The sequence below is a fragment of the Syngnathus acus genome, chromosome 10 (assembly GCF_901709675.1).
Source record: "Syngnathus acus chromosome 10, fSynAcu1.2, whole genome shotgun sequence".
Lineage (NCBI taxonomy): Eukaryota > Metazoa > Chordata > Actinopteri > Syngnathiformes > Syngnathidae > Syngnathus > Syngnathus acus.
In genome coordinates, this window is record NC_051095.1 from 21,105,350 (window position 1) to 21,132,696 (window position 27,347).

Sequence of the window (27,347 nt, forward strand, 5' to 3'; positions counted from 1 at the left end):
CACTCAGACTAAAAAAAATCATTAGTTGTGTTTGGTGCCTCTGTGTTTTCCAGCTATAATATTGTGAGTAACTGGGTGACATTTAGATGTCTATAATTGGTGTAGTGCGAATCTAGACGACGAAATTAAATCCATTAAATATTATATATTAAAAACTAAAATAGCTGTAAGTTGTATAAATGATGGAGAAATGTTGTATTACTATGTTTTAAACAATCATTGATCAGTGTACAGTGTAGTTTTTATTTCGACCAGGTTGAGACGTCTAAATCTAGACCTTATTATCGTATCATTTTAGACCATATTTTATTTAGGGTACTGTCCCCTTCAGGCAAGTTGATATTTTATTCTGATGCAGTTGAGGAGTTATATTTTGGAGGAACATACATAATTTAATGTATTTAATTCATAGATATTTTCTGGTAATTGCCTGTTTTTTGCGTTATACACGATTACTGTTTGGTAAGATACCAAGTCAGTGAATTTAATAATAATAATAATAAAATAATACATTTTATTTGTAGGGCGCCTTTCAAGGCACTCAAGGTCGCCGTACAGACATAAAATAGCATACACAATTAAAATATAAAAACAGTATAAAAGCAAATTTCAATAGTTTTGATTGTATAAAAAGTGGATTTGTGTGTTCCACGTAGTAGACCTTATGAATAGTCCTTATGCTCTTTTCTGCAGAATGGTAAGTGACTAGTGAAGTTTTGATTTTTTTTTTCTGCAAACCTCCGCACAGTAATGCATCCACTAAAGGTTATCTGTTTCCTACTTTATACATTGTTGTTAGCTACAACGATATCTACGATCTACGAGCCGAGTGAAAAGTGCAAAGACGACAAAACAAAGATGTTCACAATCAGTTAAATATTGGCAGTCTTTATTTCAACAAGACTAAGAAATGTTGTTTAATATACATTTTTTTTCTTACAATTCAACATCTATCTCATCTTGCTTTTCCATAACATTTAGGAGATACTCTGACATGTAAAAATCTGTTGTAATGTTACGGCCTCTTTTAGAGACATCTAAAACGGCTGCTCTTTATTTACACTTCTCTTATTCTTTTCAGTTGTACACACACTCTCTCCTCAGAGATGATAGAGTCCATTCAGTTTCCTTGTAGGCCAAATACAGATAGAGGATTACCCACTCCTGTCCAACTCAATTTAGTCTCAAGACTAAAGTTCCTCTGTGGTTAAAAAACACAGCATCCTGCAGCAGGACCAACTCCTGCCTGAAAACGTTCCTGTGGCCCGCAAGCACGCACAGTTACCATAATTTTCCAAAACACTAAATCTGAAAGTTTGTCTTATGTTTAGGGTTAGGGGGGGGGGTTCTTCAGTCATCTATAAGTCATCAAGATTGCATAAGCACTCATAGAAATGTTAGTAATACTGGTCAAATTGAAGTAGAGTAATGCCAATCCAATTGCTGAAGCTCAGGCTTCATTATGTTAAATTAAGGCTTCAAGATTTTAAACTGATTGCATAGGGGTTGGTTCAAAGTGAGATTTTTAACAGTGGTGTCCTCACTGATTCAGTCTATTACTGGACTGCTCACTTATTTTGAAGGCATCTTCATGAGAGCTTACAATCAAGATGTCAATTACAAAGCCCAAAGAGAGGCAAAAACCTGGTGCACGGTATTTTCTGCCCATCTTTACCTGGGCTGGTTGTTTAAGGTCCGTCGTGGTACATGGAAAAGACACTTAAAAATAATAACTTGAAAGACTTTGTGATGTTGAAGTCATCTCAATTTTAGAGCTGACATGGAAAAGACAACACGAAAGTGTCAAATGAATAGAAGGTCTAGTGTTGCGCACACCCTAAAGGGAATTTATGCACATGGCGGAATGGATACAATTCACTTTCATCTGAAATCATTTTACCATTGGAAGTTGCCAATTACTGTATATATATGACTGATTTGGGAAGGGGGGAAAAAAAACAAAAAAAACATCTATTGCATTCATTTTGGTTGTAGTTGTGACAAAACTACATCAACCATTAGTTGAAATGATGAGATAGAAGGTGAGGATGGATAAATTACGGTTCATGAGGAGTCCAATTTGACTGGAAAAGGCCATGCATGAGGTACAAATGTGCAACCAAGACGCACAGGAACCAGTTCAACCACCTTAAGGTAGCATTCAAAACCCACTGTAGTACCTAATATAAATCATACCAAAAATAGCTATTAAAAAATACAGCACCTCTTCCACATAAAAAACCCTGTGTTAAAATAATCTTTCCTTTTGATCGAAGCACTCTCTTTTGGTTCTCTTGTCTAGACAAATGTGTGAAACCTTCAAGCGTGTAAGACTGTACAAATTCAGATCTTCCATCGTGAACTGAGTTTACATATAGTACAAAAGCATTTGGGGGGCATTTGGGACTTGTCGGCTTTGTCGTTTTCTGGGGTAACACCAGCAGTCACGCTCCTTCTCAGGCCTGATGTCAATTCACTGGGGCGCCAGCCACAGATAACGCCATTCGACAGACGCTTTCAACTCCATAATCACTAGATTGCACTAACATAGAGAACATGTATGAGGTATGACCTTACTACTGAACAGAGAAACATTGAAGTGAGGCTGTGATTATGCTCATACCCGACCAATATAGTCTGTGCAGGATTGGACTCAAAGGGAGCCCTCAAAGCTCTTGTAAAAACAATTCCACCCCCCTGAAAAGGGGTGTAACATCTTTCTTTGTATATTGTTAGGATGAAGTAAGGCAGCAGCCCTGACAAGACAATCTATCTTTCCAAGGCAAACGCAGAACAAAGAGCCTACAGTTACGTTGAGAGAAACCAGTCAAGACTCTCTAGTCCCAGAATTTCGTACTGGCTGTTTGTAGGCATATGCATAAACGCAGAGATTCACAGTTTGCACACAGAGTGATAAATGACTGTCAGAAATAAACGCTCATCATCACTGCTCAAACATAACGACTGCCATCTATGTTATGTTGCAGATCTCTGTAGGATGGAAGGACAGCACTGATGAGGAAGCTATGTTCCATCATAGGTACCGGGTGCTGGGCATATATTGTAGATGGCAATCATTGAAGAAGGCACACACTCAAGTATTAGATTCAACTGCCTAATAAGACACGTTATAGCTTTTCTAATGCTGCAGGCACGCCCATCGTGTAGCTCCAACAGAGAGCGCCACAAGGAGTCAAGATTTTACCTAGTGAGAAAGGTGGCTTTCTTGGCATGCGAATGAGATTGTTGTACACTGTTGTCCTCAAAACATGCAAACAAAATAATTAAAAGTGAAATTATTGTAATATTAAGAAGAGCCCCCCCCTCCCCCTTCCACAAATGGTGGACTGTCCGAGGGCCTGAAGGCAGTCTTGTTAAAGTCTTTCTGACGGTTTTCCTCTTCCCTCCATCCTTCTCAGTCATTCTCTTTGTCTCACAGCCCAAATACTTTTATCTCAAGTGGGCGGCAAGCAGGGCCAGCCCGCAGAGTGCTAGTGCCATGCTACCCTGCAGGGTTACACCAGCTGATTCTTCCCCCTGCACCAGATTAACTCGAGGATCCACGGGATTGGGAGGAGTGGAGAAGTAGATGTCCCGATCTGTGTCACAGGATGGAGAATCGCAGCCGCTGCCGCTCTCCTCTCCTCCGCTGGCTTCCTCGTCTGAGTATGCAGAGAGAGGCGGAAAGTGATGTACATTGGGTCACAAGCAATTAAAAGATTCACATTCTCACCGTTCTCAATTGAGATATCGTTGCCGTTGTATGCAGCTTTCAGCCAACTCGTCATTTCCTTCAGAACCGCAATCTGGCTTCGAATCACAATGTCTGGCTTCGTGATGTCCACGTCCACGTCGGGGTTGGACACCTGATTGGCCAGCCCATTGCCAATGACTACTGCCTCATACCTAGGAGACAAACTCATCAATATGAGTGGTGGACTTGAAAAATATTTGAACACTCAACCCTATACTTTTCAAAATATTCCATAAACGCATGTGGTGTGGGAACACTGTCTGAAATAGTTTACCTGCTTTTGGCTGTTCCATTCCAGCAGTCATCACCAGGTGCAATTCTCTCACCAGCACAATGAGTGTCTGGCAGTGTGGACCAGAACTTCTTGGCGTGTTTCAACTTTTTCTTTACATCACTCATCTGTTGTCGAAAACACACAAGTCAAGCTCCGCCCTACACAAAGACATCCAGTGCTTTATATAGAACACTTTACCAGTCTATCTAAGCTTGTTCCGGCAGCAGTGGTAGGGTGAAGGTTAGGGCTGTAGGGGCGGAAGCGGCCAGTGAAAACGGTTTCTTTGGCAGAACGCTTGGAGCGGCTAAGTTTAGGCTGGCCACATCCATGGAATACCTGTCAGAGGAGAGAAGGGTTAACTGCTATTAAGTTTGTGTATTTCTCGCATCCGTCAAAAAGATGGAAAAATACCGACCTTCTGTGAAACTTGCATGCTGTTCTCTTGCATGTTCATGATGGCATCGGAAAGCTTCACATCAATGGGATCTATGATGGACTCGAAATTGAATGGACCGTCCAGCCTCTCAGCCAAACCAAGCATGGCATCTACAACAATTGGACAAACTACCGCGTTAGAAATCATTCATGCAAAAGCACCTCTCATCACCTCAAACGGTTGCTATAGCGATTAATGTCCAGTAGGGGGAAGCAACGACTCAAAAGCTACTGCATCGTGCTGTGGCTCTAAGTCCCAGGTGGCTCCACACAACAAAGTTGAACAAAATGGTCCATTTGAAACACAAGCCACTAAGATGTGCTTTGAAACATTTTTGTTGCATTCATATTTCAATCATCAGTATGCTAGAAAAGCTACAAAACTTCCATTTGTAATGTCACAAAAAGTAGACACTAATGATGATTACGTACTTCTTGCTAATCAGTGTAAGGACAGGGAGAGTCCACACAAGTGAATCTTGTCACTCACCAAGAAAGTTGTTCCACTCTGTGTCCAGGTCTGCCTGGTTAGCCAAACAGCCCCGCATCACATTCAGACAATAATTCTGGCAGGGCTTCAGCGCCACTTGGCCCGAGCAGTAGGGACAGTACAACATTTTCATGGCCGCTCGCACACAGCTGGGAGACGCGTTGACCTGCAGGTCAGTTGGAAGACAAACATTGACTCAATAACATATTTAGACACTGACTATTTAGTATTTCACAAAACAGTATAATCCAATCATCAATTAATCACTCCGTGCTGTGGAAAAACATGTCATAGCAGAAAAAACAAAGTGGTTTATGTTATCAGCCTGGAAGGGAACTGCAGCCAAGAATGATATGCGTTCAGAAAACACAGCGCTGCATTCCGAGAAAAAGGTTCATTTTGCTAGCAAAAGTGCGCCTCTTCCATTCTTACCGTCGAGACTTTGTTGACCACCTGTGGCATAAGGTTTAGGCCACGCACAAATGTACGCGCGGCAACAAAAGCACGCGTCAACTGGATGCGGAGCTTGCGGGGCACGTCCCCAAAAGGTTGCAACTGCTCCGTGTGCCGGCTGACGCACTCCATGTAGGCGTCGCTGAATTCATATTGCACGTTGACCAGCCGGAACATCCTCTCCAGGAGGTCGGCCCAAAAGTCCGACAGCATGGACTCCAGGTTTACGGCCGAGCTGCCGGACACGTAGTAGCTCGTCAGGGACTGGAAGAAGTTCTTGAAGAGCTCGGCATTCTGCACGTACATCATCCCGTACGTTCGTACAAACATGTTGTTCAGTGACTCCTCTGCATTTTTCAAAAGTTCTCGGAAGAACTCTGTAGGAAAGTGGAGACAAGGGGAGATTTGTGTCATTCCGAAACAAACAACCTTCCGTTCATGTCATTTAAAATTCTGACCATCGTGCATGCAATATTTATTAATTGCGCCAGAAAGCAATTGAGGAAAAATGATCTGGCTTCAGATACTTTACAGGGGTGTCAAACTCATTTTTGTCGCAAGCCACATCGTAGTCATAGTTTCTTTCGGAGGGCCGTTATATATAGCTGTCAATGCCTTATACGCATTATATACAGTATAGGCTACACAAAAAACTAATGAAGAACTAGTAAAACCTTCAAACGTTTCAAAAAGAGGAATGGTACAAAAAAAATGCCAGCAAAAGTGAAGATAATTTGTAATTTTAGTATTGAGACACAGTTGATGCACAATTTGTCTTTGCGGGCCACATAAAATGATGTGGCGGGCCGTATCTGGCCCCCATGCCTTGAGTTTGACACTGGTGCTTCAATAGTTGCCAATCGACCACTTTACTGAAGCTCTAAGCCAAAGGATCAAAATGTGCAGGCTACAATGCGGGCTGTTGGAAAACGTCTGGCTCAGTAATGCATTCAGCGCAGACATCTCCTTACATCAAACTGACCTTCATCAATGGCATTTTTTTCTGTTGTCACATTCCATTGGCTTTCCTTTCTCCCTGTTTCTCTTGGACAGTCCTTCAGAGGCCTTTTTCAATAGGATTACTGAATAATGAGAACTGTTTTCCCTCCTACATATGGACCTGTATGCCTTTTACCCATCCCAACATCTCCCTCCCTATACTGCTTTCACTTCATCAGTTCCTTCAGCCATCTCTCTTCAGTAGACAGGGAACAATGACCTACTTCATCCTGAGGAATGTCCAGCACCCCCCTTCTCCACCTACCCTCAATAATCCAGTCCCCCTCAGCCCCCGACTCTCTTAATCTGAACAAAATGAGAATTCCACAGAGTCACTGAAAAATGCGTCGCCTTCAGTCGTGCATGCATGCAAGCGAACGCTCGCAGCCCCCCTTTCACTCATCTCCTTTCTATCCACTCTTGCTCTTCTCCCCCTCGCTGCTGCGTGCAGACAAAACTTCTGTCCCACAGCAGTTCTCTGGGTGCCCTATGCTCGCCTTTGAAATGTAAAGTTCCCATGCTCTCACAGAGGGAGACACTAAACGTTCCTTAGCCACACATGCGCGTGCACACGCACGCACGCACGCACACAGTCCCCTCGTAATGCTGTCACTTCCACTCCAGACTGACACACTAAAAAGAAAAAATGGGGAAGGGGAGGATTGAGGGCAGCGTGGGGTGGGTTAAGTTGAGGGCTTTTTTAACTCCAAAGCCCCACTGTGTTGCCAAGGATACCGGAAACACCGCAGCCCCCAAATCACATGCACAGGCACACACAGCAGATGACAAGAAACCAAGTTGTACTCTTCACTGACTGAGATTACATCAAAAGGTTCACCCGTAACCGTGGAATTTGATAGTAGCAACAACGTCAGGAAAAAGAATAGGTCAGGGTTCTACATTCACGATGCAACCCAAAGATCTCTGACGCTGACTTGACTGGGACAGTGCAAATTTCCTGAATAAATATAAATCAACCTGCCATTTAATAGTAAATACTTATCCATTCATTATGAATTGATAATCATTCATCTGTCCACTAACATCATTTCGTGCATCACGCTAAATCATTCCGTAAGAATCACTTTTTTTTTTTCGTAATGCTTGGAAAATGTCAAATATTCAGTTAGATTTCATACTTCAAAAAAGGTAACTACGCTGAAGTAATACCCTCTTCAATGATAAGGTATCAAGACTATCCTAGTATACATAATATAAATAATCTTCAGGGCCACCAGCCAAAAAGTTGAATGTCGGACATGAAGAGAAGGACGATGGGGGAAAGGGGCAAGACCACGCCAAGAGGATGAGCAACATTGCACACGCATCTTGCAAAGTGTACGAGAAGAGAAAGGCTACACGTGGCTTGTTAAATGTAGAAGGATACAAATGGTCACATCTATCCTCTGCAGTCCTTCCCCCAGCCATTCTGTCATCATGTTGCATAGGAGTCGTGGGCCATGATCTTAATCCATTACAGGAGCAGCCAGGCATTTTAACCCCCCCCCCCCCCCCCCCCCCCCCACCTGTGTTCCTTTAAACTTCTGCTCCTCCCAATCCCAACCCAATTGCACCCCTATTTGTGCCAATTAGTCCTTGCTCCTCACTCTTTTCTCATGGGATGTGATTCTGTCAGTCCTGCTGCTGGCGATGAGTGTCTCTTGTTAGGAGCCTTAATCCACGTTCTTAAATTCCACACATAAGCCTGCCCCGCTGGACGGGGTCAGAGCAATAAGGCCGACAGACAGGCTGAGATCATGGCAAAGCGGGGAGAACTATTTCGGTCTCCTAATTGGCCATGACTTCCAGCTCCAGACGCAGGGTGAGAGCGTGTCTAATCACATACACCACTTCCTGGGTTTGCTAGTGTGTAAATGCATGTCTGTTTTCATCCACGACTCGAGCTGCGTTTCGGCACAGCACTGCTCATGTCGTGTTCATGAACAGTCAATACAAGGAGAAGCACTTTGTGTGTCAACTCTGGGGTGTCCTGGAGTAGAACCAGTAATTAATAGGACAGGACAGCAATCTGAACATGTCATAAGCGGTGAGAGGTATCAAATGGTCCAAGTGGAAGAAAGCGCAGCAGGTCTTTGTAAAGAGATCCCACATCTGACAGTCTGGAAAGAGCCCCAAGCTTCCTGCAGTCACGGGGGCGCACAAAAGGTAAACCAAAAGGAGGTTACAATTTCACCGTCAGCTCTGGGCTGACATCTCCAGGAAAACTGTGACTTTTCAAATGGACTGTATAACTTGCAGTATTCCACAATGAACTATGATGATTAAACCATGTTTGATTTAAGATGATCCACTCTTCATTTCCGCAACACATTTGCAAATATAAACCCGTGAATTTGTAACATTTATATATTGCTTTTATTTTGTTTTACCCCCACAGAAAACAACATTTTCACTTAATTTTGGTTTAATAAACCATTAACCAACCATGGGTATTAATTTGAATAAAATACAGCCATGAGATGTCTGTCAAAATGTCTGTTCAAATTAAAAGATAATCTATGCTGAGCTGTAGGTGTGAGTTCAATTAATATCAGAAATTCAAGTACGTACATAATTAAAAAGATATGCTAGAATATCAACCTTTTGATGCTTTCAAATTAACAAAAAGGAGGACAAAAATGGCCAGTGGAGAGGCACAAGATGGGGACAGAGGGCAGCGAAAGGAGAAAGCGAGGGGCGGGATGGAGTGAGAGCTGCCACTGCATTCCGACACGTCACATTCCAGTTCACATCTGGCTGCAATACACACGCACCCGCTTGCTGACAATCTTTCGCTCTCTTTCACAGACCCGCAAGATGTAAAGGTCTGTGACCCACGGATGCACAGGCGTGTACATACGGCACAACTCGCATACATAAACTAACTAAACTCTCAAGATGTCCATTTCGTCATTCTTTCCATCCCTTCATCTTATCACAAGGAACAGCGGCAGTGGCTAGCTACGAACACAAACAGTGCCACTTCCTCTGCTATTCTGCAGTGTTGCATGTTCCCAAGTGCTTCCGCCCTCCACGAGCGAAATCTGATGATCTGACTATTTACAGGCTACACGGGTGCGTACGCTGGGAGGAAAAGGAAGCACGCATCTGAATGTGTGTGGTCCGTCTGAGAGTGTGTGTGTGCGTCTCTCTGGAGAAGGAAAACCGGCAGAGGGGGCCGCTGAGGGAGGGCACCGAGATGTTGAGAGACAGGTGGACGAGCTAGTGGACACAGACCGACTGTCTCCGCTCAGCAGGTGGGAGCGTCCGTCAAAAATCATGCAGCATGCATGCTGGCTAGCGCTAGTAGTAGGGGAACACTTTGTGGTACTGTAGCATGGAAGGTTTGTGTTTGAGTGCTTGCTTACGGTCAAAGTGCTGATGCCTCTGTCGAAAGGTGGACACGAGATTGGTGCTAAGCCTGGAGACAGGGGCTTTGATATCATAGTGACTCTGCTGGCTTAGCTTCTCCTCCATCTCCACCGTGCAGCAGGAGAAACCCTGTGGACACACTTTCAGTGATGCTCCTGGAAGAGGAAAAACAAAAAGCAACAATGTAAAAAAATACTGTGAGATCATGTGTTACGACACTATTGAACCTTTATTGGGTCCACAATGGAGAAACTTTCAGGAGGGAAAAAATGCCTTTAATTCAACTCAGGTCATGTGAACAGCGGAACACAAACATTTGCTGCTTCATGACATCATCTCTGAACTTACCGAAGCTGCGGACACAGAAAAAGAAAAGTGAAATCAGTGACGGTGATGAGCTAATTTCATTCAGTGCACACATCTGTTCCTACAAGCATGCTGCATCCTCAAGCCAAAAACACATGACTAGGCACGAGTCAGCATTAGGCTCTAAACGCCTATTGCGTCTTGTTTTTCTTGAATATTATTTTACAATAAGATCATTGATGCAGTACCCACAACACATTGCAGTCATCATCATTGCACTGCACAGTCAATTCATTGTCGTCGTCTTCAGGATTACCGCTTCATCACTCAACAGGTATGTAATTCAGAAAAAGGCAGGTTGATGCGGATTACTCTCAAATAATCCCCCCCCCACTTAGATCCCCATTTTAAAAAGTAATACAACAAAACATCTTTTGGCAATGCAAGTTGCAGCATTAAGAACAGAACAGAATCCATTTCAAACTGATCCAAATAAGGAATTTTCGTGTCAGAATCATCATTGTCAATTCATTAAAACTATTAGGAGCTTGGTCCAATAAGACAGGGGTTTTCAACTGGTTTTGTCCAAGGAACCACCATTATAACCAAGAAGCAACGCTGCCTTGGCGGAATATTATTTTATTTTGCACCGAAGGAGGATAGACCTATACAGGCTATTTATTTGCATCTCTATGTCTGTTTTGGGAATACATTTGACATGTGGATGGGTAAAGGATTCACAAAATTAGCTGGAAAATAAATCAAGTTTAAATAATGAATCAATTTTGGTTTTAAAAATGTTACAATCATTTTCCATTTCCAATTTTGCGGCCCACCTGCAATACCGGCACAGACCACTAGAGGGGCGCGGACCACCGGTTGACAATCTAGCAATAAGACATTTCTTAAAAGTTATTGTCTTTGACACATCAGTAACTGTCAAGCATGTCAAAGATACATTTGGACATGAAGGATAAATGTAAAGCAGTGGCAGGAATGACGTTTAAAAAAAAAAAAAGAAGAAAAAAAGAGAACACAGGGATCCTTTCAGGCCTTGTATGGTGGTGTTTAGTTTTCCCCAAGTGGAGGTGCCTGCAAAGGTTTTTGCAACTTACGCAGGGAAGAGCTTTGACCTGGCCTTTAATAAATAACTTTAGTTTTGCAACTCCACTATTATTTTAGGGGTATTCCACCTCTTGTAAAATGTTACTTCTCATTAATACAAATATTGCTGTACAATATGGACAAAATTTAATATTAAGATATACAGTAGGTAATTTTCTAACCCAATAGTGATAAAAAGTTTCCCTTAAATTTACATGAAACAAATGACGATTTACTCCAATCATTTTTTTAATATATTTATCAAACACATCTTCTACTGCAAGCATTAAGTAATGAATAGTAGACCAAATAATCAGCCTACTGATTGAAAAGGTTGATTATATAAAACCCCTTTATGGCCACGTCACGATTACGCCACAGTGTTAGCTGGAGCCAAAAGAAGGGAAGCCAACAGTAAACACTGCTAAATCTATGTCGAAAAATGTCATCTTGTTGAGGTTTTGGTTGCCAAAACCATAGAAAAAAATATTCAAACAGAAAACAAATAGTTTTCCAATCGATAGGCGTAGGAGTGATTCACAGCCATAGTTGTTTAAAAGGGATCCCAAATAGGGATGCACCCTGGCGCCATAAAGTGGACCCTTCTGTCTGGGATCAAGTCCACATAATCCTCTAGAGACTTCACAGTCCTTTCCCCAAACTCATCTCTCTCCAACCCCACACTCCAAGCCGCCCAACAGGCTTCGTTCAAGTACACGTGCGCGCTCACATGTACGCACGCCGGCAGCCCAAACTTAAAACATATTCACACATCACATCACTGCTCAACACATGGCTCTTTGTACAGGCATGATTGGAGTCACTTGGAGCACAGGGTACACACGCACGGACACGTACACACTGAACATTTAGGTCCAACAGACATCCAAGTCGCACCCCTCCCTTCGGCAGGGGCCACACCGCACAGCACTCAGAAGGACTATATCCACATGGAAAATAGCCCTAGTTACCAAAGTACACAAATAAAAGTGAGATGGTCGATATTTCACAGGAATGTCCATACAAATGTTGTATTGTTAGCTCAAAGACTCAAGTCTCTAAAAACTCAGATCCTTAGCTCATGCAGACTTTAGAAGACAATTTCTTGCCTTGCTGGTAAACCAAAAAAGAAGCCTGAGGCACAAGACACCGAGTGCGAGTGATCCGGGACTATCGTTACTTATTTACAGCAACCTTTGCCAATTATTTTCCTTTAGTCACCGACACGAATAATCTTTGTTTTGGGTGAGCGGCTTTTTAAGTGCTCAAAGATGTAACAAGACTCTGAGAAAAAACATTGTTGGCGTGTCACTCTGAAGAGGAAAACAGCTATTTATGGTGGTCAAAACAAGGGAACGGCACCTTGTAAATAAACATGACTGTGTGCTGTGGCATTCATCAGCGCTGCACTACTTCTCCGGCTTTCCTTTGTGGGGAGACCACCATCCCCTTTAAATGGCTCATAAAAATAAGACACTTCCCTTTGACATTGCCCTGCCTCTCAAATGCTTCTCTCAGAAGAAGGATGGCGGGGGAGGTGAAAACGCCTCACAGACAAAAAAACAGATTAGACACCTTGCCGCCCTCTCTCTGCCTGCCACCATGTGCCCCTGAACCACGCAGACATCGGAGTGCAGGCCCCACCCAACGCCTACACGCCCTCCGCCTTAACCGCCACCACCCTGCAGGCTCAACCGGCGAGGTCAAGGGTTAACAGCCACTCCTCTGAGAGAGGTCCTGTCCTCTGACCACCCCCTTGTCCATCAACCGGGCACATCCACCACACACAGTAACCCACCATCCAAACTTCACTCATCCAATAATAACACCACTAACTCACATCCCCCACAGACACCGTGGCAATTAGGAGTCGTAAAAGTCACAAACACAAGCAAAAACTCTCAATAGGAAGGCCAGTGGTCAATTCACTCCATCTGAAGTCATCAAAGCCCCTTGAGGGCTATTTCTGAACCATCCTGGACTCAAGACATTGATAAAAATATTAACACCTTATTAACAGTACATATTAGGGCCGTCACTAACGAGCTGTGGTGCAAGTTTCACACAACAATTTGTTTCTAACAAAGATAATGAGATGAAAAAAACAACACACACCTTAATACCGACTAACGTGACTAAAGAGATGCTTGTATTTTCAATCTGGAACTACAGTATAATAGTATTAAGGTTGCTTGTATTGTGCATAGTAAACAAAGTGTTTTCTACTGGAAAAGGAAAAAAACAAAATTAAAAAAGATCAAATTCAGAGAAACATTGTGCTGTGAAGCAGCGGTGCAACTAATGCAGGAGATCGCTGAATTTTGAATTGCTGTAATGAGTCAGCTTTATATTTTAATTCAGTGTTTTTGAATAATGCGCCTGGTGGAGGGGATGTTACAATAAGCCACGTATTCACATCAAGTAGCCGTTTGGTCCAACCACAGATTGCTCGAGGGCACCGTGCCAGTGAGTCATATTTAAAGAAAGGTGAAGTGTGTCTTGCGCAAATTCACATTTACATACCTCCCCTCAATGTCAGTGCTATCCTAAAGTAAACCTCACATTTCACTTTGTACACTAACATACTGTACTTGTTTTCCGATTTTTAGGTTTGACTAACATTCCAAAATATTCTGCATTTCGATGAAAAGAATGCAGTGACGTCAAATATGAATCCACTGGGGTTTTTTTCTTTGCAATGTGGTTAGCCACAAAGAATGATGTTCTGAAAGCACTTTCATTTGTTGAAGGCAGCATTGACTCATCGTCGCCTATTGGGCTTTATGAGTGAGAATCACCTGTCGCTATAAATCTATAAAGTGGGTCTTCTGGAATTGTCTATGAAATGTAACTTTCTTTTTCTTCTTGGGCATGGGCTCTTGGGTTAATCCTCGGGTTGACAGCTCCCTGAAAAATAATTCAGGGACCACTGAGACGGCTGACGTGATTGCCTTTACCATTCCTGGAGGGATTTATTTGTGGTATTTGTTTGTGGCTGAGTTGAATAAGATGAATATTTTTTAATGTTATGAATGCACGACAAAGATATCCAGAAATATACTTTAATACAAACTGAATAAAATTAACTTACAAATAAATATATTTCAAAATTGTTCTGCCAATCTGGTCTTTTATGTGTTCACAGGTTAAAGTGAACAAGAGTAGGACTGTGCATACACTCATCGGTGGCAATAAATTACCAATTCAGGCACCAAGTGACATCAGAATGTGACAAACCAAGCCTGGAAACAATACGCATTGCAATGTTGCCTGCCTCCGGTGATGTAGACCGGCTGGCTGAGATGAAAAACCAGGAAGAGAGCTCTAAAAGTGGGTGGGACAATCTGTCGTCGCGCTCATCCCCCAAAAGCCCTTAAATCACTACAGATTGTTTTCGTGGCGTGAACTTCAGTGAAATCGTTTCTACATATAGCCCTATTATATGAGTGCCGATGTTCAGTCCAGTTCAATGTCCGTTTAAGTCTGACCAAATGAATTGAGGTGTTGGACACTTCACAATCTTTCACCGATTACGTGAAGCATGGGGAAAAACATTTAAGTTTTGTCTGTCTTAATACTTTGCTTTGTTTCAAGTGCCGGCGCCCGACTTCAATCCACGAAAGTGAAAGAAAGCTGGACGAGTCGATCTTTGTCCTTTATGTAAACAACCGTCGCGCTGCTGACGCGCGACCGCGACGTCGCGTCGCGCTGCTGACGTCAGCGTCACTCGTCCAGCTTTCTTTCACTTTCGTGGATTGAAGTCGGGCGCCGGCGCTCGGCCGGGTGGCTGTCCAGGGACGGTGGATGGTGCTCGGACAATGCTTTTACGCACGCCCGGTCCTACTCTACCGAGCTGCCTTTCAGCTCCGTGGATGGAAGTCGAGGGCCGGCGCTCAGCCGGGTGGCTGTCCGAGGACGGTGCATGGAGCTCGGTCATGGCTTCTACGCACGCCCGGTCCTATCGTATGGAGCTCTCGTCCCCTTTCGTGGCTGGACGTCCACGCCGCCACACGCCTGTAAGTTTGTTTTGTTAAATAAAGAGCCGTTTACCAAACCCACGTCTTTCCTTGAACTTTGTTAACGCTACAATATAGTTATATAGTAAATCTGTGGAATAACGACGAGGCTGGCGTCAGGGCGCACGCGCGGCGATGTTGACAAAGGACGAGGAATTTGATCGATGGATTTAATGATTTAGAGTGCACAGATGGTTTGATAACATTATTGCTTATATAATAGTTATTTGATATATAATTTATATATCGTTATATGGGCCTGTGGAATATTTTTAAGTGCAAAAGCCGTCAGCGGCGCGCACGCATTGTTGACAAAGGACGATTGATGGATTTAATGAATTGGAGTGACGCAGATGGTTTCGCGCTGCTGTCGTCACTTGAAATTCAAATTACAGTAATCCCTTGCTACATTGCGGTTCGTTTATCGCGGTTTCATTTTTTTTTTTTTTTGAAATTTTTTTTTTGAAATTTTTTGAAAATAAAAAACACATATAAGTCGCTCCTGAGTATAAGTCGCCCCCCCACCCAAACTATGAAAAAAACCGCGACTTATAGTCCGAAAATTACGGTATATTGTTTTATTTATAGAATGTCTAAAAATGTTTAGTGCTTAAGAAGTGAAGTCAACATGTTTCCACATTGATGAAACCTGAATAGTTGAAGTGGTAAACCCACAGATTTCTCATCTGACTTTATTTAAGAGTAAAACTAACCTGTTATTTTTAATATATCTGATACTGGTTATTGTGATATATATATATACACATACATATTGCGCATACCGAAACGATACCAATGTATCGAATGGTTTGATAGATATGCATGTATTGTTGTACCCCGAATAAAAACCTACATTGAGAAGTGGGAATAGACATAACTGCCAATAGAAAAGCCCTGTAAAGCAACAATCCATTTAAAAAGACAGGAAGGAGCAGTTAAGCGGACGTGTCTGGATTTAATATATTCTGATTTGGAGCCAAAGGCATGGTTTTGGGTGATGACAGTGTAAATTGTTTCCTTAAATAAATCGCGGATTCACACTCTTCCACAAACGGCTTCAAAACACTAAGCTGACAAAATTTCTGAAAATTTATTTATCCACCGTATTCCTAGGTCCCATGATCCTTAGCATGAAATGTGGGTTGTATGGTGAAACCAGCTCTATTTTTCAATAGGAACTGTTTGTATGACACCATTTTCGACGACAGTTCCCACTGCATGCTAACCACATGACCGGGCCGCTTCATGGAAACAAGGTCCATGTTGCACGATGTCATCAAACTGCAAGTTCACGTGAACATCACTACTGACGTCAACTTCAAACACCCGCGGCAAATATTAGAATGATCAGCTTTGACATTTTGATTTTTATGAGCAAAACGTCTTCCTCGCCACTCAGTACCTCCCATATTTGTTCTGACAGGACAGCCCTCAGGAATAAGCTGGACAGAAATTACTGGTATGTGTAACTTTCTACTTTTAACGCGATGTGTGATGCAATGTGTGTGCATTTAAACAAAATAGTTTATTCATTGCAATTGTTTTCCCCGAGACTGTCTGTAAGTGTACGGATAGATAAATGATTTCTCATTCGTCATTACCAGAGTTCCGTTACCAATTACTAAATCAGTTGAGTTCTCTGGCCAATTAAAATTCTCCACTTGTGAGTGTTCCAAAAGGCTGTCATCCATGAACATTTACCCAGAAGCGCCTGGGGAGATTCCACAATATCGCAGCAGCCTCTCACTCCGTTTCCCTCTCGCGTCCTGAGCCGGCATCTCCAGCTTTGTGTTCAGGCACAAAAGCTCCCCTGCCTACACCACTTCCCAGGTCACCCCTGTGTCAGGGTTTCAACTTGCTCCTACATTTCCCTGAGAGCATTTACAAATCAAAAAACAGGAACCACCACTGTTGTGTTGCCCCTCTCAAAATGTCCCACAGTTAAGCATTGAAATGATCTTCAGACGATGTCTGACCTTTATGTGCAAAGCAGCATGAAACAAATGTAGCACCACAGTGCTAATGTGTATTTTGCGTGATAGAATTAACATAACTCTTAAAACTAGATTTGAATGGACGATGTGACAGTACAGATAGGTTTCCAAATTAAAAATGCATTTGTACTGTATCTAGGCTGAAAAGCGGCAGTTCTAAACTGTGGCAAATGCGTTAATGATTAGAAGAAGGCAATGACTTTGAGGTCATCCTCTCAGCCAGTGACTTGATAAATGCTCCCCTCAAAAAAGAAAAACCAGAGCATGGCACATTCACTATTACTCAACATGTCTGACCTATTGAGAACATGCTAGACTTGTATACAAAGGAACTGCAAATACAATTATGAATGCAATTGATAGTGCACACTAACATTCAAAAAAAGTTATTCTGTCTAGTAATTATGTATGTCGGTTATATTAAATGCAAAAAAATAATGTGAGTAAATCACGCAACCTTTCTTTTTAGCCTCACTACTGGGAATGAACACATGCTTTAGGGAGGTATCAGCAATAATTCATTGTATCAACTGGCCTTATCTTCCAGATTTTCCTCATGTTGCATGTGCCTTTTGAAGAGCAGAAAACATTTTGCACGTTTGATCTCGTGCTTCTGCTACACTGTATGCCAGCTTTACCCACTCCAATCTTGTGTGTGAGCGATAAAAAAATATTATAGTGAAAGGGTGAGGGAGGATTATGTTAAAAAAATCGCAGAAGCAGGTTGTGGTTTCATACACAACAAGCAATAATACAGCTTCAGAGAGATGGGGAGCGGGAAAAACACCCTAATGCTAAACACAGAATGAGTGCAAATTGGAATTAAAAAAAAAAAATGCACAAAGAATTAGACACACACATGGACGCAAACACACATGGATGCGGTTAGAATGGTCTCAAAGTGGCCACATCACAGCAGTGATTTGTGATTGCACTGGCCAACTTGACATCATCGCTTGCAGGTCGTTATAAACGCACTTTGCTCATGCTATGTTGGACTAAAGAATGAGAGGAGTCATTTTCATTGGCCAGGAAACAAGTCGGCTGTGTTCACACCCACAATGGCGCAAACGCCTGTTTCAAACTGTGCTCGTCTGCAAAATACTAGAAGCAAAAAAAAACTCCACTCCTGCGCACAATCAAACCATGCTTTGCACAAATATACAGCCCTATGTGTGCGCTGGTAATCTACACCAAGTTGAAATGAGGGCCCTCGTCCCGATTTGGTGAAACACCAGAAAGGTTTGAAAATAATTAAGACAAAATACATTGAGTTATGTTTTTAAAATCCCATTAAAGATAATATGTAACATCTTAAAGCAGCGTAAGACCACCAGATCAAAAAACAGGACATGTCCAGGCAAAGTGCCTCAGGCGGAATGAGGTCAGGATTAGGTTTCTGGAGGCTCGGCGCTACAAAGAAGCAACAAAGAGTCTGATATACCTGTTGGGCCTTACGACACTGGACACCAGTTGAGCTGATGGGAAGAAAGCCACTTGTCGGAGACAATCAAAGGCACAAGAAAGTCTAACCCTAACAGCACAATGATTTGATGGACTTTAGCGGTGAATGGTGCAGCATGTTCAGAATGTTGCCCCTGTGTATCTCGTCCGCTTGCCATTCGGCTCGTTCACCCATAATTTAAGGCCTGGCGGGACCACGAGCGTTCCTATTGAACACATTTGTCTGCAAACACGCCACCCTGAAAACATACCGACCGAATGATTTGAAACCTCAGAACCATCATTAAACAAAATCTTCTTTGATGTGTGAGATTCTTTTGCCTTTAGCCAGCAGGAAGCCTGCCATTGTTTTCATCATGTTTTACATTTCGGTTTTGCTTGAAACATGGCATCGGTTCATAAATCAGACTCAAAAATGTTTGGCAGCCAAGACACCGCCCTAAGGTTTTTTTGTGGGATGTTGTTTTTTTTCACAAAATAACACAAATGAAAACCTCCTGTTCCGTTGTCAAATAGTAGAATTGTAGATTGGAATAAATCTGAGCACAAGCGGGTCATGGAGGGAATAGATGAATATTGGGAAACCTATTTAGTTTTGAAAGTGAGCTAATTGTGAGCGAGGGCCTTGTCAGAGGGTGATGTGATGTAGGATTTGGGAGCAATTAGCATGGATTACAACTCGTTTGGCTTGGAACCAATACTAGGATTCAATCCAAACACCCCGACAAGAATGTGGCTCTTCTCTCCTTTTCTCAACACAAGTCGTAAAAGGATCGACACAGGGGAGATGTTCAGGAGGATCAATAGCTGAAGAACGTTTCTACTCCAAGCAGTTTATGTCGAAAAGGACTTCAACATCAACAGTAAATAAATAGTGGATAGATGGTTTATGTCACAGCATAAGAGGTGTACCACTCCTTCATCCCCTTACTCCAACAAAAACATACGTAATTAATGATCAAGGCCATTATTGAAGTTTTGGATCTGCTGCCATTTTCAATTGTGTAAACGATGCCACTACGAATTTATGTCAAGACAGACCGAGCGGCGACCGGACGCAGCATTGCCACGCATTCCGATTTAAGTGTTTATATGACATCAGCTTGACAAAAAGAGTATACCGCCGCTGTGAATCTGAATCAAGTTCCATTGTGATTTGGTGTGTTTATTCCAATTGAGGTGATTGTATGGAGCTTCTTCATTGTGTTTGGTTTCATTCTAATCGGAATACAAGGCTCTGAGTAAACCAGGCTAGAAACTAACTCATATCCGAAAGGTAATACAGGATGACACTGCAGCCAATCAAGTAAACCACTGATAAGCAAATTCTAAGTAAATTCGAAGTGGGTGCAATTGGCAGGAACCTGCCTGCATGATCCAAGTCGGCTGTGAGACACAGTTCATGTGTTGCAGTGTGCTCCACACAAACATACAGTACATTGTGCATTTGTGCTCTTTGGTTCCTGTCTATTCCCCCTTGCCTCCAGGGCATTCAGGTCAACTTGCCTTGGTCCAAACTCTTTCTTGTCACTCACATACTCCACTTTTTTTCCTCTGTATGCCTCGGTCAATCCCTCCAGAGCACTTTGTTGCCGAGTGCTCCCAGCTCTGGGGTTCCCAGTGTGTGGGTCTTGGTGGTCCGGTGTGGAATGTGGTGAGGGGGGGTGTAAGCAGGCGAGCATATAAGGAGCTACTCAATTGTTCCCACACACAGCATCCACCCCCCACTGATCTCTCGCTCACTTGGCCATTTGTAGACGTTCTGGCCGAAGCAAAAGATGCAGAGATGGAATTGCTGGCTCTTAGTGGATACACGGCTCTTCAACTAATGCTCAGCACAGAGCATATTAAAAAGGTTTAAGAGGGGGAAACTTAACATTCCAAGTTCAACTGGTTAAGAAATGGGGCTTTCCAAAACTTGGAAAACCAATGCCATGGAAGCCTGACATTTTTAGACTTAAAAAGAATAATTGCATAGAAGACTTTTTCTGAACACTGATTGGCTGCATTGTTCTGGACTGATGATAAGTCGTTGCTGGAATCCGGAGGGCCACTGTCTGCGCTGCCCTGCTGTGTTCACAGGAAGCTGATAAGAGGGGAGAGGCAGCGCTGAGCTGACAGGTACATGCAGCAGGACTCCCACCCCAAGTCAAAGCCAGGTTCCCCTCACGCCTGGGGTTCACAAAACCTCTGCCTCATGATATCTAAACTCAATTATCCGGAGGACTCACCAAATAGTTACTGAGGAGATGTTGCATATACAGGGTCAGGAAGTGACAACTACTTTTGAATGGGATAACAATCCAGAGGGGTTCTTCAAGCTAGAAATCACAGTCTATTTACTGATATGCCTGTCAACAACTCTAGGACACTGTTACCTGTAAGATCGAAATCCTTTACACCATCTGTTAGACTGCAACAAAGATCTGAACCGCTTTTAAAGAAGCCATGAACCACTGCAGAACCTCAATCAGTTTAGTACTGGATTGAGGCAACTGATTGTTGAAAAGATGGTAGTCTGAGATGGTTCTCTATGTACAAATACGCAGCAAAGTGAGCGTTGAATATCTCCTTAAGAGGATTTAATGAATAAAATAAATGGAGAAAAAAAAAAAGAATCTTGCTCTGAGAGAGTTAGGCAATATTTTTTTCCAGCATTGCTTTCTTACTAAGATGCCGAAATAAAACTCCAATTATTGTAACCCCAATTTTCAAATGGTTTGACAAAGGAGCCAGAGAATTTCTCACTCTGAAAGGTGCATATCTCGAGAACGAGGTGATTGAAGACCACGCCAACTGAGACCAGTCATTATCGAGGCTAGAGAGTATCTAGACCAGTGGTTCCCAAACTTTTGCAGGCTGGCGCCCCCTTTGGCTCCCCAGTGAATTCCTAGCCCCCCCCCCCCCCCCCCAAGGACCGGCATTTATATAAATAAATAATACATTTATATAAATAAATAAATAATACATTTATAATATCATTACCATTACGTTGAATTAGTGGGAGCACTGAGTTTGTTTCTCAGAAACGAGCCGGTCCCATCTAGACGTAATCGGAGACAATGACACCCGAAGTGATTTAAGGTTTGTCTTTTATTGCAGGATGCTTGGTCTCCATGTGTTGAAGCAGTTTTGAATGCTTCACTGCCTGGTTAGTTAGCCTGTCGCCACATATTAGCTTTGCGGGCTCGACTGGGGAAACATGTCACGTGACCGGGACGAGTGTCTTGACCTGAATTAATTGATCGTCGATAAAAAAAAAAATTCTGTGCGGCTTGGCGGCCCGGTACCAAGTGACCCACGGACCGGTACCGGTCCGCGGCCCGGTGGTTGGGGACCACTGCCCTAACCAGCTCAACACAACACAACACGGCGCGTTCTGGCGAGTCCCCAATTTCATGTTGACTTGAACTCAAGATTATGTTGACCGCCAGAATGCGGTTTTTATTATAAGATAAAATTCTGAACATTACAAGCTTGAAATTACAAACCTGAGCTTTTGCTTTTGTAGTCTATGCTGTCGGATCTGACTGCCGCCCCCCTACCGCCCCCCTACCGCCCCTTTCTTCCTCACCGCCCCCCCAGATCTTTCCACCGCCCCCAGGGGGGCGGTACCGCCCACTTTGGGAACCACTGATCTAGACCAAGACTTTTAGAGATGACAAAAATCATTACATTTGCAACAAAAACAATTATGCTATGTTGAATTTGAAATACAACTCTCACAGTAGTACTGGCCTGGACTCTACCGGTCTTGAACAAAAATCCCATGTCTGCCCTGCCCGAGGCCATGGCAAGACAGAGTAAATATGCCTTCGACCCTGAGACGAGACCCTTAAAAAGTGGTTTGAGAGAAAGCTCAATCTTGGCAACTAATTCAAAATGAGTGGGAGTGAAATGGCACACCTGGAAAGGAAAGGAAACTTGCCAAATAGAAATTGTACATACGATTTACTAAACAGCTTCCCATTTGGCATCACAAAACAACATTGTATTTATTCATCTTTTGGTTTCTAAAGGAATAGACGTTGAATGTACTGAAGGAACTTGTCAATAAAAACACATGCAGGGCGGTTCACATAAAACAAAGGGCGCCTTTTGAGTTTTATGGGATTGACCTTGAGAAACAGACAAGACATTTGACTGGTTGTTTCATAGTTAATTTACACTGGAGTTCAAATTGTAGGTCAAACTGCCCCTGAAGAGTCTCGGTAATAAAAGGCCTGATATGCAACAACAATCCAACAATTGTGATTCATTCTGATTGGACTTTGAAAATTCTGATTCACTGATCATTTTTCATTAATGCACCGCCCTACTGATAAGATTAAAAAAGAAATCATGACACGAGGCTTACGAAATTTCCACTGAACTGAACTAGCTTGAAGGAATCATCATATTCTGTAATAGATAAGAAATTGAGCCTTGGATGTAGATTGTGGAATAAGACTGATCCCATGTGAGCAACAAGGAATTCACAATCTGAGCCTCCTGTTACTGTCCATCACTTAATTTGGTCTACGCTGAGGCAATTGGGGTTTCCATTTCACATTTACTGCATTACAACATGTTTATTGTAACTCTTGTCCGGCTTCAACAAAGCCCCCCAAAGTAACATTAACGGTAACAAACATCCCTCCTGCTGCACTGTGCCAACAATAACACAAGATGTCCATGGTTGTAAAAAGTAGGTTTTTCAATCTTGTGTATCCTATAGGAGTCATATTCCACCAGTCTGATTTACTATCAATGTAAGAGTGCCAATAAATATTTCAAGAAGTACTTATTCACCACCTGGTACACGTTTTCTCTCTCCAAATAATAAAAAAAACTAAGGTTATTCCGGAATAAGGGCTCAAGCTATATTGCGTTCTCATCGGGGTTGGTTCAAGGTTGCAAATGTTTTGCCTGTACTTTCCTTGCGACAAGGAAAATCACTAAAACTGCTGGTGAACGCCTGGTGAATGTTTTGCGAACATTTGCGACCTTGAACAAAACTCTGACAATAACGCGAATTTTGATACCTTCACCAACAGTCAACCTCAGTGGCATATGGCCATTACAGTACCGTTAACCTGGAGCTGTTGCTATGCACTTACAGTACATAGTACAACATTTCAAGAGCAGAAACGGTTTGCGGACACTCCTTACCAACAGTAACAAGAATGAACCTTGAGACTTGTTGCTCTCTATGGATTCATTATCTTGGTTTCCATTTATGACAAAGGGAACTCATTGAGACTTTGTGCTTAACGCCCAGACATACATACACCAAAAGTTTATTGTGAGGAAAAACTATGCGTGGAGGTCATTAACATAAATAAATCTCGCTCGACCTTCTTTCAAAACCCCCCAAATGCAGCACAATATTAAACGTGACCAATGTGGACATGTTGTGGTATTCTCAATGGCTTTTTAGAATCACAATGACAAACAAACAAACAAACACCACAAACAATGGGCCTTTTTTCTTGTCGCCAGGAAATTTTGAATGTGATAAAAAAATTCCCTGGCGTCAATAAAAGTAGAAGATAACATCTGGCGACCGTTTGGCGAACATTTGCGACTTTTAACGTACACCGACGAGAGCCCAACATTCGCTGCTATCGAAAACACTCGCACTTGTTCGCCGCTATAGAAAAACACTTGCAGTTGTTCACCACTTAGTGGGACAGAGGACTACTTGTATGAAACGCAAGACATGCTCTACTCTTTTGACAGGTACACCCAAATAAATCATGTTAATGGGCAAAATGTAAATATCTAACAATTCCGCAAAATCCTCAGATCACATCTTTCATTATTAATACTGTTGACAACACTTTATTTTTAATTAGAGCAAATGTCATCACCCTTTGTTTAAAGTGAAGAAGTGGTCCAGTTAATGAAAACCACTGGCAAATGAATTGTTGACACCAAATCGACACAGGAATGCTTGGCAAACCAACATCTGAAATGTGCATTGTTAAGCAGAGAGCAAAGGAAAAAGTGGAAATCAAACTGAAATGAAATTAAAGCAACAGTCCGGGTAAGTGAGCATATTCATTTACCTACCATATAAAGGAAATGAGAGAAGGGAGGGATTTGAAGTATGCCGGGCACAGTGGAATTTCAAACCCCAACTTTGCTCCCCCACTCCAACCCTCAATGTAAAAGTCACCACCATTTGTTTCCATTACTTGGGTTGAACAAAAGGGATGTGTTTTTGTTGGGATAGAATAGTATGTCTTATAACACAATTTATCAGAATGTCCTTACAAAAAAAATAACTTTTGTCAAACTTGACATGTAATTTGGAAGACTGTTTATTTTGACATATTGCAATAGCAAAGATTAATTTGCATGGTTTCTAACATTGCTTAAACCTGTGCTTTGACTTTATCAATGCATTGCTGAAAAGGAGATCATTTTGGAGAGGAAAAAAAAAAAAAAAAAAAAAAATCTGAAAACATGTTTTTACTACCTCCAAAGACTCAACAAATTCCCTGCCAGCATGGAGGTTTTACTGAGGAAGCTTGAAAGTAAACACAAGCTGGCTTCTTTCAGTGGGGAACACACTGTGTGTGTTGATTATACCTCTCCATTGTTATGAATTGCCTTCAAGTATTTCCTAAATGAATGTTATATTTACTGGCTGAAGCAGTGAAGTGTTGCCAGACACTCACGAGGAAAAAGTTCACAAAGCATCTTATGTAGTTTGGAAAATGAAATACTATGAACTAACGAACTACTATTGTAACTGCTCTGGAACCAAGCAATCATTAAAAAAATGCCCCCCCCCCCCCTCCCCCAGTTTAAATGATAGACAAAAGCAAACAAGGATGATGTTACATTGTTAAATTGACTTTGCTAATTACTATGAGACCGTTGGACCACCAGAAGACTTCTGGGGCCTATAGCGGACCCCGATCCCAATGTTGAGCACCATTCATTCAGACCAGTTTTTAAACCATTCATAGAGAAAATGAAATAACATTTTGAATTTACCGTTAACGCCTTTGTTGGGAACATCGTTGACGTTGAAACCTTTGGAACTGTAAGCAACTCGAACATCGTTGCAGTTTTTCGACTTTTGCTCCGCCGTGGCCGAAACGCAAAACACGACCAGCGTGCTAAGCACACACAACAGCAGCAGCGTCTTCATGTTTTGTCCGTTTCAGAGAGACAAAAAAATAATAAATAAAATAAAAGAAGTAACCAGATCGGTGAGTGCAAAAGGTGTCCAGGGGTTCTGTAATCTAAGTTTGAGTTACGCCAATATTCCTCATGGATCTAGACGCGTTGGTTTCCTTCAGCTCAACAGACGCTTCATTCACTTAACAGAACGGGAGCAAAAATCCAAATCACCGAAAACTGCTGGGAAACACACACGCTAACTTATTCCCTTAAACAGAGAGTGTTAAACGAAAATGTCCACTTTCAGAGTCTCATAAAAACAGAAAGACGAGCCCAGACAAATGTCTTGGAAGAGTATAAAAAACTTTTTAGACTCCAGACAAAAATCCCAAAAGCTGGCTCCTCACTTTCGACGACAGTAATGACCACATGCGGGGGAAAGACGACAAAGGGGACTTGTTTTGTTTCTTTTCTCGCCTTGTGTCCACACGCAAGGAGGCCTTGATTTCTGCAGGTCGGGACACTGGACTATAAAGTCGTCCTACTGCGATCCAGATGCAGGCTGAAGGCGCTGATAGACACCCAGGAGAGAAGAGAAGTTCCGGGGACAAAGAGGGTGGAAAGCAGGAACACCAGGGGTGGAGTCAGGAGCAGGAGTGCCTGGATTTCTTTACTTCAGTCAAGACCCGTAGTCGACACAACACATTCAAAAAAGAATCATCCTGTCTACAAATGTAACAAAAACCTCACACAGGGAAAAACATCAGAGAATCAAAAATCCTGAACCACATTTTTTTATCACTGAGAACTCTCATTTGACTGGACCTTTCTTATTTCTTATCTGTTCATCCAAATTGATGGGAATAATACTCCGGAATACAGATGACCATTGTAACCATTGGAGCAGGGTCAAATTGAGGAAGCGATGGTGCCTTAATGATAATTCGCAGTGGTGCCTATGCCTTCCTCAAACAAGTCCTTTTTCTGCTCAGTTGTTAGGGCATCGATGTAATTTTTACCTTTTTTTTTTCCTTCCAAAATACACAATTCACTGACATAATTGGGGTGCACACTTACATTAAAAAAAAAGATTCCCCCGCAAAATCAGTTGTGCCTGATTATGAAAGAAACAAGATACACCTGTTTGAAAATGCATTCATTCATTCATTCATTCATTCATTCATTCGTCTTCCGGGCCGCTTATCCTCACGAGGGTCACAGGTGTGCCGGCGGGGGTACACCCAGAACTGGTCGCCAGCAAATCGCAGGGTACTGTTTGAAAATTAACAAAATATTCCAATACAGTCCGGGCAGGAAAGAAAATCTGTCAATGGTTTTGGGAGTGACTTCCAATTCCGGCTGTCACTATTGAATATTTGTAGAATCAATTATTCCACCCATTAAATGATTCATCAGATAAAATTAAAAAAAAAGAATAATTTATGAGTGTAGTATTATAAAGTCATTATTCCAAGTACTGTTTATTAATCAATTATTGTTATTTATTTACAATTGTTTAGTCATTAAAAAAAACTTCATGCTGGTGGGTTTGACATTGCATTTTTCAACC

General features: G+C 42.2%; 1 protein-coding gene across 1 annotated transcript; it reads right to left on the reverse strand.

Annotated features, from left to right (window-relative positions):
- Positions 1-861: 861 nt before the first annotated feature.
- gpc4 (glypican 4) lies at positions 862-26,380 on the reverse strand. The gene is made up of 9 exons (XM_037260668.1): positions 25,649-26,380; positions 9,774-9,932; positions 5,386-5,783; positions 4,954-5,119; positions 4,444-4,574; positions 4,227-4,364; positions 4,029-4,153; positions 3,734-3,906; positions 862-3,662 (listed from the first exon to the last, which is right to left on the reverse strand). Exons 1-9 carry the CDS (start codon positions 25,803-25,805, stop codon positions 3,451-3,453), a joined length of 1,659 nt encoding a protein of 552 aa, XP_037116563.1. The 5' UTR covers positions 25,806-26,380; the 3' UTR covers positions 862-3,450.
- Between the last annotated feature and the right edge of the window lie 967 nt (positions 26,381-27,347).